General features: G+C 40.4%; 1 protein-coding gene across 1 annotated transcript in view; it reads right to left on the bottom strand.

The window, feature by feature from the left end:
* The window catches only part of DYNC1H1 (dynein cytoplasmic 1 heavy chain 1), a 67,987-nt gene that overhangs the window by 53,638 nt on the left and 559 nt on the right, over nucleotides 1-13,790 (bottom strand). The window contains exons 2-7 of the mRNA XM_025443491.3: nucleotides 5,389-5,476; nucleotides 3,230-3,403; nucleotides 2,738-2,993; nucleotides 2,211-2,397; nucleotides 615-886; nucleotides 296-523 (exon numbers count right to left, since the gene is read on the bottom strand). Of these exons, the coding sequence (XP_025299276.1) occupies nucleotides 296-523; nucleotides 615-886; nucleotides 2,211-2,397; nucleotides 2,738-2,993; nucleotides 3,230-3,403; nucleotides 5,389-5,476 (1,205 nt within the window). The remainder of the gene's footprint in view (nucleotides 1-295; nucleotides 524-614; nucleotides 887-2,210; nucleotides 2,398-2,737; nucleotides 2,994-3,229; nucleotides 3,404-5,388; nucleotides 5,477-13,790) is intronic.

Below are 13,790 nucleotides of genomic sequence, written 5' to 3'. Positions count from 1 at the left end.
CATGTGCATTCTAAGAAAAAAAAGGAGTGGGGGCGCCTGGGGGCCTCAGTACATTAAGTGTCTGTCTTTAGTTCAGGTCATGATCTTAGGGTCCTGAGATCAGCGCTACATGGGGGAGAGGGTCCCTGTTCAGCAGGGAGTCTGTGTCTCCCTCTCCCTCTAACCCTCCCCCTGCTCATGCTCTCGCTCGCTCACTCTGCCCACCGCCCACTCTCTCTTTAATAAGTAAATAAAACCTTAAAAAAAAAAGAGGTTATAAAAACTCATATACGTGTTTTAAAAATGTGATACACACCTGTGGCCTCAAGACCCTGACAATGACAGCTCTCAGCTGTTCGTGCTGGCGTCGAAATTTTCTCATCTGGTCAAGGCGGGCCTGGAGCTTCCTGTGGGCAGGATTGATTCGCCACACCATCTTCAGATTTTCTTCCCTTTTTCTTTTGACAATGTCTCTCAGTAATACCTGAAGCTTCTCATATTCATCATCCCAAGTCTGAAAGACTTCAAAGCATGCGACCATAACCTAGGATACAATTTACAAGAGCAAGCTTATTATTACAGCATGTTTTCATCTCCATGCCCTGAGGATGGTTTTCTGATATATTAAAACTTACTTTTTCAAATTCTTCATAAGCAACATGCATCAATTTTCTGGTGCCCAATACTTTGAGTAACTGAGAACTCAAGTCTCTTGAAATTGCCTCCACCAAACGCAGTGCCCTCTGAATGGGATATTTTGTGTTTCGGATCTTTCTCAAATGGGTGAAAATTGCAACAAGTGCCTGCCTTATTTTGTCCAGCTCAGTGGCAGACAGTAAATCATTCAGAGGAAAATCTTTCATCAGAGGATTGTAGTCATTCACAGTTTCCAAAGCCTGTTTTAGACCTAGATTAACAGAGAAATGGTTAATGGTTTTCATATAAAGTAATACACATATAATATATTGTTACATGTCAACCATAGCTTCATTAGGGAAAAGTAATACAACTAAGAGGATACTGCTTACAACTTAACACTGGGTAAGTAAACTGAAATACAGTCTTACAACGGAACATTCTGATGTTGCAGAAGAGTCAGTGACACAGAAACTGATATTTGAAAAAAAGAACATGTTATTAACAGGATGATCCTCTGTTAATTAACGGACAGTCTCGTTGCTTTTTAAAGAATATCAGTCAAGTCACAAATACTCTAAAGGCTGTAGGTGATGGCCCCACAGATTTCATTGTTTCCTATACCATCTAAATGTTCTATAAATAACATTAGGTTTAGAAAAACTGTAATTTTATCATCCTTAGGAACACTAAAATGTAAATGTTATACCCATGGCTCATATGAGGTGAATGTGTTATGGACACAGAATCCCAGAAGCACCTGGGTCTAGTTTACTTTGATTCCTCCAGCATAAGATAAAAAAAAAAAAAAAAAAAGTATTAGGAAAGAAATAAAAATTTCTGGAGTATTTAAAAACAAACTTCAAGGTGTACCTTTTAGCATTAGGATCAGGTAACATGTGCAATGTGCTCCAAGTAACTAGAAGATTTCTACCTGGAAGTTCCTCAAACATTTAAAATGTGGGCAGCATGCCTTTTTGGGAGGGGTAGGAAAAGAACATGATGAGTATCACAGCCCCGATTCCTTGTTCTAACATTCTCTGGTATCCAAACCTTTGAGTGCCCAGTGTGTGCTAATAAAACATCACTCACATTGTTGTGCATTCAGGAAACTAAATTTATCTTGATCACTTTTCAGAACAGGGAGGAAGGCAGAGAATGGGGAAAATGGGGCAGGTGAAAGAGGAAGAGAAAGCAGTGTCCAGCTCTCGTTCCACAGTCCTGTGGGCAAACAACTTCTGTTTAATGTCAACTACCTTCCTGCCTGGATCGTCAAAAGCACACTTGACTTCATACTAAAAAAGTAACTATCTCCTCAAGGAATCAGGTAACTGAGAAATAGGAGGAAAATTCTAAGAGTCCAGGGATTCTCTACTCAGGCCTAGAAACTGGCTTATGTTCCCAAAACTCCTAAAGGGGAAGGAAGGTATATGGGAAAATCATTTTCATTACCTAGACCTGGGGGAAAAGGAGACAAGACACGAGAAGAAACAGGAAAGATGGTTCATCTATTGACTTTCACTGAAATTATCCATAAGATCTCACAAAAGCCAAATCAATAACTTACTGATCACATTATTAGTCCTAGTTTTTACCTGTGTCAGTGTCAAAACTGACAGTGGCATGGAAACGCTTGCCATGTTTCAAAATATCCAAAGTAAGGAGAACTTCTGGGCTCTCTCGTTTCTCCTGTATGCGGTATAATGCACGTTCCAAGTTTAACCAAAAACTAATTTCCTGCAAGGCTGTTCCTGAGGCAGGGTCTCGATCAAGTTTGGTCACCTTTAAGGATAAATAATATTCAAGAGTATTCACTATTTAAATAAAGGTAGAAGAGTATCATTTAACTGAACACATGCATTACAACTTAATTTTTATATTTCAAGTAGATTTCCTTTCCTGTCGATTGTAAGTGGTTTAATAAGTGAAAGCAAAGGCACATAAGACAGCTGAGATCAATATTCTCTCAAGGTTAATATTTAAATAACTGCACGCTATCCCAGCACAAAGGAGAGAACCACTAACATCATTGGAGACTTCATCTCACTGACAAAAACTCAAACCAGTTTGAGATATTAAAGAATACAGTACTTTATAAACACATCCAATACCATGCTCTTACTTTTTGAATTTCTCGTATCCAACGGTTAACTCCTGATTGTAACTGATTGAGAAAAGTTGGGTCTTCAACCTTATCTCCAAAGTCTGTAACTTTTGGCTTTTCTCCACGTTCATAACATTGTTTTGCAACATTTGTAATAATGGGATGAATTGGCAGGCTGATCTCTGGAATTTCAATATTTTGCTGCAAGTGAAGGAGCCCCATTTCAAGTTCTGCGATCTTTTTTTCAACAGAAGGAGCCATTTTATCACCATCCCTAAAAAGGTTAACAAACACTTCAAACTTTAGTGTGCTGTTGGTCTCCAAAAGAGCCTATTATCTTAGGTCTGTCAAACATTAATAACATATATCTTATTAATGCAACAGAATTATATCCTCTTGGTTTACTGGCTTTGCCCTCCCAATTTCCGAATTTACAGTATCTTTCACAGTGTCTTGTGAACACTAAGTGAAATAGGACATTCAAACCAACAGAGGAAGAAGGGTTTTTACCTGTCTGCCTTGCCAGACTCTCTGATATAGGACTTGAAAAAAGGAGCCACCGCATTGCTAATGAAAGAATGCAGGGTTTCATATGGGGAGTCTTCACTGAGTGTGAGGACTCGGAGCTGAGAAGACACTGGTTTGTCTGCATCAATTACTGGAGTACGTTTAATGAATGCCAAGCTAAAAGAAAGCAAAAAAAGAAATTAGAATAAAAAACCTCATTCCTAACCAGTTTTAGTAACTATTGTCCTCTTTGTGTTGTACGTAAATTAAAAATTCATTTGAATGTTTTAAATTAAAAATCATATTAAGAATACATAAAAAAAGAATACATTAAAGAGCTGCTTTTCTAATAGTGAAAAACTGCTTTTCTTTCTTTACTCAGGTGAGAACAACTGAATCAAGGTCAAGGTTTTGGGTGACCATGAAACCAGGCAAAATTAGTTTGTCTAATGTATGGGTTGAGTTCATAACCTTGCCCTCACTCACATGAACCTCCCTAGTAACTGCAAGTTACAAGCCATGATGTGCTTAAATCTGATCATATGCTCATTTGTACCATTTATTTATGGCACTAAGTCACAGATTAGCTTTAATAAATAACAGTCACTCACAGGTTAGAGTGACAAGAAGGCATTCCAGACCCCCCACAGCCTGGCCTAAATCTACTCTTCCAGTCTTATCTCCTGTTATGTACCCCCTTCCCTACCCAAGACACTGCTTAAAATAGATGTCCCATTCTCTGAACATTACATGCCTTTGTGTCTTTGCTTAAGAAATCTACATTCATCTGCTGAAATTCCAGGTAATCCTCAAAACCCAATTTTGGCATTACCTCTTCCATGGGGCCTTCCCTAACCAGAATCACTCTTGCCAATCTCCATGTTTCATGGTATTCTGTGCCTCTAATATTTTGCCAAGTAGTACAGTTAGTGGTGTACCTGCTGAGCTTTCTCCCAAAAGATCACAAGCTTCTGGGAACCAGGTTTTATTTCCCTGCATATGTACTGCTATATCTTACATATAATAGATGCTCAAAGATGGCTAAATTAACAGTTCAAAAAAATTAGTATTTGAATTTTCCATTCCCAGGGCAGTACTTTACACATAATACTTTGTTATTCTAAAAAGTCATTAAAGCCTCCTGATGTGACATACTGAGAAGGAAAAAGTCTTAATAGCAACCCTACCAAAAATGCACAAATATGTATCACCATTGGTCTGTACTTCTCAAAAATGTCAATATCATGAGAGACACAAAATTAGATTCCGGATCAAGGGAGAATTACTGTAAGGGACATAATATTGAGACAATCTGAATATGCACATGGTACATAAAGAGTGCTATTGTACTACTTCCTGAATTTAAAAATTGTACCAAGGCTATGAATAGAAGTGTCCCTGTTCTTAGGAAATATACTAAAGTCTTAAAAAAAAAATAAAAAATAAAGTATTTAAGGATAAAGGGGCAGGCTGTCTACAACTAACTCTTAGACGGTTCGAGAAGAAAAAAAAACAAAAAGCAAAAAACGATAATGCAAATGTGGCTATGTTAACAACGGATACCTGATATCAACTGTATATAATTCATGCAACTCTTTTGTAAGCTTGAAATTATTCAAAATAAAAAGTTTTAAAAAACCAATGCAGTATAAATTAAACATTTACATACTTAAATTTGGATATGTCTACTGGTGTGTAAATTGGCACCATTTCTCTAGGTGGGAAAAACCTGGTAGCATGCATTAAAGACCGTAATGACAAATGCATCTGAACCAGTAATGTTTTCTTTAGGGATTTATACTAAAAAGAATTAGACCTCTACCTAAGAATATTTATTAGGTTTTTACTAGTCACTTATAAAATAAAGAAAATTCTGAGAATTTCTGAGAATAATCTGAGAATTATTATTACACATGTTAAGTACATTACAGCTCAAACCTAAAGTGGATGCCATGACGTAGCAATTAAAATAAAACTACTTTAGAATAAATACTGACTTGGAAATTCTCAGAGTTCCAATACATGAAATCAAAGATAGATACTGAATTTAAACAGCAGAAATCTTGAATGTTTTCTTAATGTCTTCATCTGAGTCAATTAAGATCTACATTCAAATCTTACAAGCTTATAATCCAAGGTACCAGTATAGTCACACAACTCACCTATTGGACTTAACTCCATAATGAATGTCTATGTTGATATTATAGGAAATGAATTCTTTTTCTTCTTCTCCTTCATCACCAACATCCTCTACAAATTATAATAAATATGATGTCAAATTCATGTCAATATCAACAATCGCCCTACCCCCAACCTGACAGTTAAACCTCCACATGACTTGGCTCTATTTTTCCCTTCCTATCCATTTATTTTCTGACTCTTGACCCAGGCACTTTGCTGTGTGATCCTGGGCAAGGGAGTTAACTTCTCTGCCTGGGGTGCTGGAAGCACCAGAACAGGGTCTGGTCCCGGGCAGTGGTGTTCTCTATGGCCAGTGCTCACCACCCACTCCTGGCAGTCTCATCCCTTGTACTCTCCCAACACAGAAGATGCTTTCTACTTCCAACTCTGGGTATTCTGCTCAGGTGTTTACTCAACACTCACTATGGACAGGCATTTTACTAAAAATACTTTAGGCATATCACATACCTAACATTCATGACAACACTGTGGGGGTTGGCATGACTATTCTTACCCACGTTTTCCAAGAAATGTAAGTAAACTGACCAATGTGTGTCTGGAAAGGGACAAAGTGAGAATTCAGAAGTCTGTGATTCCAAATCCAGGGTCCTCCCCAGTACACGAACTACTTCATCCCTCATCAAGGTCCTTTCAGTGCAGATACCCATCAAGAAAATTGTTACCAAGAAATATCCTTAGGGTCACCAAGAGGCATTCACCTAGCCTTCCCCTCTGCTCTGACACCACTTTTCAGAGCCTGCTTGGGGGTCGATTTATGAGTGCATCTTCCTCCCCAGTAGCAAGCTCTTGTAGGGCAGGGAACATACTGATTCCCCACAGCAAACATCATGCACAGTAGTCATTTTAAAAAGCTTACTGGAATTCAATAGTAAGATAGCTCAAGATGCATGTGAATAAAATGTCTTTTATTTTTAAAGTAGGCTCCATAGTGATCATGGAGCCCAATCCAGGACCTGAACCCATGACCCTGAGATTAAGACCTGAGCTGAGATCAAGAGTCAGATGCTTAACTGACAGAATCACCGAGATGCCCCTGAACAAAATTTCTGAATAATTAAAAAAGCACAATTGAAAAATTAAAATTTGTAAGACTGGAAAATAATCCAAAGCACTAGATCTAGTACTGATCTACTAGATGCATAAATGCTCCAGTTGAATTATCTTTGCAATGATATATTGTATGGAATATCTGCATTGGCAAAAATTTCTACCCAAGGATTTTTTTAAAGATTTAATTTATTTATTCATGAGAGACAGAAAGAGAGAGAGAGAGAGAGAGAGACAGACAGAGACACAGGCAGAGGGAGAAGCAGGCTCCATGCAGGGAGCCTGATGTGGGACTCGATGCCGGGACTCCAGGATCACACCCTGGGCCGAAGGCAGGCACTAAACCGCTGAGCCACCCAGGGATTCCCACCTACCCAAGGATTAACATGATATGTGTGTTTTGCCTTCACATTTAAGTCATGATGTAAGAGCAAAGGCAGCAGACTTATCTGAGTGATCTTGGGAAAGTCATTCTTCTTCCTCAAATTCATGAAATGAAAAATGGGCAGCAGAGTCAAGGGATGGGTGAAATAAGTGAAAGAGACGAAGAGTATACGTATGATAAATGTACAGAAGTGCTGACTCACTATATTGTACACCTGAGACTAGTATAACACTATGTTAATTATATTGGAATTAAAATTTTAGAAACTAAAAAATAATAGGCAGCAGAGGAGGGGGTGGGATATTAAATTAGATGGTCTATAAAGTTTCTTTAAGCACCAACAACTGAAAATCTGGGTATACAGGTCTGAGCAAAAGTCATTTATTTCATTAGCTTTAAGATGAGACAAATACAATATATACACGAAAAGATGAAAAATAATACTATATCTATATAATTCTTCCAAATTATTGTTTTTAGTATAATTTTAAGAAGAGGAGGTGGCCAACTATTCTAGTATGCCAGGGACTTCCTAGCTCTTTTTAAAAAATAATTTAAAAGAAAAAAAAAAAAAAAAAACTAAACACATCAGTCTGGTTTTCTAACTACCAAAATATGGAAATACCACAATACAGATCATAGTGCCTGAAACCAACCACGCATATGATTGTAATCTCTAAAATGCAAGCACATGAACAAAGAAATAATCCCGAACTAGGGGATCCCTGGGTGGCTCGGCAGTTCAGTGCCTGCCTTTGGCCCAGGGCGTGATCCTGCAGTCCCGGGATCCAGTCCCACGTCGGGCTCCCTGCATGGAGCCTGCTTCTCTCTCTGCCTGTGTCTCTGCTTCTCTATGTCTATTGTGAATAAATAAATAAAGTCTTAAAAAAAAAAAAAAAAAAGAAAGAATCCCAAACTAAAACAGTTTTCAGGGTGGTAGGGCTATGGAGTATTTTCTCCTTCAATTTTCCAAACTCTGTTCTATGAATTATATAAAATATATGTCATCAAAATAGCATCCAAGCAGTATCTAGAAAAGTACCATTCTATAATCACTAAAGGAAATTCCTGATATAACTAAAAAACATGGTATATTCATTTTGAATCATTTCTTCCTCCAAGGCAAGATTCATCATCTATAAAATAAAATCACACAGAAAACATGCCAACTGGATGCAGCATCTAGCCACGCTGCCTGCACTTCCTAATGCAAACAAGGTTAAAGGAACTGGGCACTGGGCCATGCGATGAGTCACGGCTCTGCTCTGTCTCAGCACTGCTGGGAACGCCCAGCTCCCCACCAGGAATACCGCAATGCAGCAGAACACTGCCTGAGCTCGGGAAGGCACACCCAAAGACACAGTCCTCAGACAAGGATATCCAATAAGCATCCTCCACTGCTTTGTTAAAACCCTAATTTCTTTTGATGGCAATAATTTAAGGAAATCATAGAACCCATTTTGGATTAGTTTTTAAATGTTTATTCTCCATAAAAGAGATTAAATGAAGTCTGAGTGTCTGATTCCTAGTAGAAAGACCTACCATTGTTTTATAAATTGACATCAAATGATTTAACCTTTTTGCCTCCCTCTAAATTATTACATGTTCCAAATAATAACAGTGTAACATTCTAATTCTGCAGAAACATTTTTTAAAATTGTTCAGAGGAAAGATACTCAATAGTTAATCCTGAATAACAAAGAAGCTATTAATCCTGCTATATTTAGAAGCTTATAACCAATACAATCTGCATATTTTATCAGGCAATACCACTTTCAGGAAAGTCTGAATCAGTTTCCTAATGCTGCTAACATTACTGTTAACACATAACGGGCCAATAGCATATTGCCTGTTAGTTAATACACTCCAAGAATCAAAGTACCAGTACAGAAAGTGTTGAGCCACATTGATACACACATTTAGTGACCTGTAAACATTTCTTTGGTTAACTTCTGAGAGTTCACTGAATTTCTACAGATGTTCAAAATGTCACTTAGCACAAGTCTGTGTATATTTCTATCGAAAGCCCAGTTTAATGTATTTCAAACTCAGAGTGATTTGCATCATTACACTGTGAATTAGGTGACCATTATGTTTCACTTAGTGAAATATAAAAAGATGTGCACTCAATTACCTTAAGACTCGGACTTCCTCCCCTAGGGAGACCGGGTGTGCTTTCAGAAAGCCTGGTGAACATGCAAGGTTAGAGGGCACAACAGATAGTAAAGGGGCAGGGCAGGCCAGGCTGCCCAGCTTCCCAGGTCCCTGGTCAGTCCCTCATCCCCCTCCCTCCCACTCTCTCAGCCATGGGGCAGGTTCTTCTCCACCCAGCAAAGGCAGCCAGTTGTTTTCTCTGGCCCACACAAACTACCAAATTACTTGTTACATGTTTTCCTGGTTCTCCTTTATCTTTCATTTTCTTTTCCTCTTAAAATCCAAAACCTACTAATGCCACGTTACTCTGGTAGCTCACTGTCACTGTCACAGATGTTTTCCCTGTGGGGAAGCTCACACACAATTGCTAGAGATTCCCCCTTTCCTGTATCTGGTACTTTTTCTTGTCACCTCAACACCCATTGCCCCCTCCTTTTTTTTTTTTTTTTTTTAAAGATTTTGTTTACTTATTCATTAAAGACACACACAGAGAGGCAGAGGGAGAAGCAGGCTTCCCACTGACCAGGGAGCCCGATGTGGGACTCGATCCCGGGACTCTAGGATCACGACCTGAGCTGAAGAGGCGCTCAACCACTGAGCCACCCAGGCGTCCCAGGGCTGTGACTTCTTTGTCACAACTACTCCCTGATCTGGCCTGAGGCTCAGGGCATGGGGAGAAAGTCTGAGTTTTATCTCTAACCTGAAGACTTCCATTGATAACACTTTTTACAACGTGAAGGGAGGGTTAAATCCCACGTAATACTCTACAATGCTGGCAAACAGAATTTCCCTCCATCTTTACTTTTTAAAAAGAAGCGATGATGGTTTTCCCTTTGCTGCTCATAAATGTTATGTGCTTACGCTACACTGCATATTCAAACTTACTGAGCTGCAGACTGGTTTGTCCTATAGAGGGCAGGGCCCGCCTACAGTGTGACAGCACAGGACAGTAGGAATCCAGGCTGCAAGGTTCCTGGCCTACGGCTTCAAAGGAGTGTACTGTCACAGCAAAAGTCTTCCTGCTAATTTATTAACAATTTTCCTAACCATTTTGGGAACAAAGCAAAGGCCAGAAATGAATACATTTTAGTCATCATTTCTTCATCCATTAGGGAAATTAAGTTCTCAGAAAACTAATTTTTAAAATCCACAAAAACATTCCCCATTAAACCTTCCACACTGCTGTATCTCTAAGAAGTTGAGCACTGTAAAAAGCTCTCGCTTTCTTTCACATTCTAGCTCTAGCCATCTCTGCAATAATGAGGTAAAACCTCCTAAATGATGTCTTTTAGAAAAATGTAGGATAAGTATTGACCAAAGGTGGTGACTATTTTCAGTTTTAAAGACAAAGTGCCAAGGCTAAGACACCCAAAGGGAAAAATAAACAAAAACTCACAGCATCGACCCCAACCTCAGCCTGGTCACTAACGAGCCGGAGCAGTCCTAGAACCACCATTTTCACCAGCTGCAAACTGAAGCATCTCTCATCTGCTCCCATCTTTACCATCCAATAAAAATGTACTTCAGGTAAAACCTGCTATAGAATGTCATTAAAATTGTAAAATGCCTATGAAGTAACGGGCACCTATCTGATTGTAATTTAATTTTTTAAAAGATTTTATTTATTCGTAAGAGACACACAGAGAGAGGCAGAGACATAGGCAGAGGGAGAAGCAGGCTCCATACAGGGAGCCTGATGTGGGAATCGATTCCGGGACTCCAAGATCACACTCTGAACTGAAGGCAGGCACTTCACTGCTGAGCCACCCAGGCATCCCAGATTTTATTATTTTTTAAGATTTTATTTCTTCATGATAGATACACAGAGAGAGGCAGACAGATATAGGCAGAGGGAGGAGCAGGCTCCCTGCTGGAAGCCCAATGTGGGACTTGATCCCAGAGCCCCCAGGACCATGATCCGAGCCAAAGGCAGACGCTCAACCACTGAGCCACCCAAGCGTCCCTCTGATTGTAATTTTAGAAGTATACTCTGGTGAAACAGTTTTCTACAGGCCAGGAATTACAGAAAAGAGAGTTCTCTTTTTCAAATCAGAGGGGCCATAATTTAACATTTCCCTTCCCACCAACTCTCCAATCCTTTAGTATCAAAATAAACTGTTAAATTCACAACCTTTATTCTACATTTTAAGGAATACTGTACTTTAACAGAAAAGTTCACAGCTAGCTAGGGTGGTTTAAAAAATACACATATATATTTTATTGTAAAAATGCTTCTGTATTCAATTACAAGTGTTTGGAAAATTGTTTCCATAAAAAGAAGGGGAGGATAAAATAAAATCACTTTCCCTTGTTCACTAAATTATGACTTCATTCTTGTTGACAGTCTACTCAGTTTACACAGATTTGTTTTCCACAACACAAAGCAAGCCTACCTTTTCACTGTAACTAGCTACTGGGTGCTCACATCTGTTTAAATGTACAAAGGCCAACGCTAACTCAAAAATCACCCAGAAGAAAGCCCTCCTATCAAGTGATCTGGGTCAGTACTTGCCCTAAATCATGCTACTTTAGTCAGGATGCCAACTAGACTGAGGGGACCATATAGTCTTTTTTTTAAATTTAAGTGAAAAACAAATTACAGACAGGTTGAACTACGAGAAATACTTTTTTATTTTTGTAAATACAGGAATGAGGTAGGATTTCAATCTTAGACACTCTCACTCCTTAGCCTACGTTCAAAAGTGCAAGTCATTATGGAACCAAGATCTGGATGCTTGGACATTTGCTTTGCTGAAGTAATAAAATGTACATTAAGAAAACAGATGATTTGCAATGAAAAGTATACTACAGAAATAGTACTTTCCCCCGATAATCTTAGCAAAGTTCAGTTCTAATGTTTGAGAAAAGTCGATTACTGATAAGCTGTCTAGAAGCAAAAACAAAACTTACAAATATTTTCCATAAAAAAACAAAAACAAAAACAAAACCTGAGGCCCAAGGTAGAAATCACCGATTTTAAAATACGTCAACTGTGCAATGAAAGTACGATCAAGAATTAGCCAAGGTCAAACTACTCAAAACACAGTAATTTAACACAAATTAAGGTATAGTTTAATAAAACAATGCACAGTCACTGAAAAATAATCAGAAAGACAGATTCCACAATGCTGACACTGGTTATATCTGGCTCAAAGGAGTCCCGGTGATTTTTACTTTATCTGTATACTTTAAATTTTGTATCATGACTAAATATGTACCCTTTTTGAAAGATTAAGTGGGTCCAAAAAAAAATTTTTTTTAACACTAGTGGTTTCCAGCCTGGAAAACATGATCCCCAATACAACAGAAAACCCTAAGCAACATTAATAGTCTAAATGTGTCTGAAAAGCTCATTTTTTTGAACATTCCATGTGTATCTAAGAAAAACATTTTTTCACACCCTGACCCTCCAAACCTCTCACAGACACGGAAGCTACAATGAAGCATATCCGGGGCAAGAACAGCTTTTGAAAGAAACAAACTATCAGAAAGAAACATAAGTATGAGTGTGTGGGGGTTGGGGTGGGGTGAGACAGTATAAATCCCATTATTGACAGGCCTTACAGCTTTTTTGAGATTATAAAAAGCTCGCTGGTAAACATTTTCAGACAGTGGCCAGTTCCTTAACTTTTTTTTAGGTTAAAAAAAAAATTTATTTTTAAATTTTATTTATTCATGAGACACACACAGAGCGAGGCAGAGATACAGGCCGAGGGAGAAGCAGGCTCCATTCAGGGCGCCTGATGTGGGACTTGATCCCGGGTCCCCAGGATCACGCCCTGGGGCCGAAGGCAGATGCTCAACGGCTGAGCCACCCGGGTGCCCCTAAGGTTAAAATTTACTTGGACATCACTCCTGGGTTCCCAGATGGACAGTGCTACACCCATTCTGCGCTGCCAAACACGCTCTCCATCAACCACCAAGCGGTCCTGCAGAGTCCAGACACTCCCTGAGGACAGGCTCAGCCCTCAAGACGAAGGTCACTGTTTGAGGAGACTGCTGCAAAATGCAAACCTTTCGCTCCCTCTCCCCGAGTAGGTGTGCCTATCCGGGTCTCTCTTTAAAAACAAAACAAAACAAAACAAAACAAAAAACAACAAAAAAAAACAAAACAACAAACCTGTAAACTAGGTTCAGATATCATGGGGGTCACCATTAGGATCATCTAAATACTAAGCAAATATTATAGGTGTGGTTGGTGAAATCCAGCAGCGTGCTGGACACTGAGACGCCGAGTCTAGACCGGGGGGTTGGGGGGAGGGCAGGGGGGGCTGGTGACTCTGGGCGAGTCCACTTCGTCGCAGCCTGAAACAGGGAAATCCCCTGCAGACACGGCACGGAGGCTGGGAGCACCGGGCGGCGGCCCTGGGAGCACCGGGAGGCTGGGAGCACCGAGCGGCGGCCCACGGAGCACCGGGAGGCTGGGAGCACCGGGCGGCGGCCCACGGAGCGGGAGCGCGCACCCGCCGGGCGCAGGGATGCTCGGCTCGCGGCCCGGCCCGGTGCTCGCGGCCCGGCTCCGCACCTGGGTCCACGGGGAAGGGCCCCGACCCCTCCCCCCGGGCGCGCACGGCCCCGCGGGTCGGCCCCCGACACATCCCTCCCCGGGGCCGGCCTGGCCGGGACGCAAATCGAAACCGAAGAGCTCATGTGACATCGGAGGCCGGGATGCGGCCTCCGCCCGCGCTCAGCCCGGCAGACGCCGTCTCCACCCAACTCGGCCATCTTGGGGCCCGAGCAGACAAAGCGAGCCCATTGTTGCGGGGCTCGGCGAGG

The sequence above is a fragment of the Canis lupus genome, chromosome 8 (genome assembly GCF_003254725.2).
Source record: "Canis lupus dingo isolate Sandy chromosome 8, ASM325472v2, whole genome shotgun sequence".
Lineage (NCBI taxonomy): Eukaryota > Metazoa > Chordata > Mammalia > Carnivora > Canidae > Canis > Canis lupus.
Note: the sequence above shows the minus strand (reverse complement) of the source record. Positions and strands in the feature narration are given on the sequence as shown.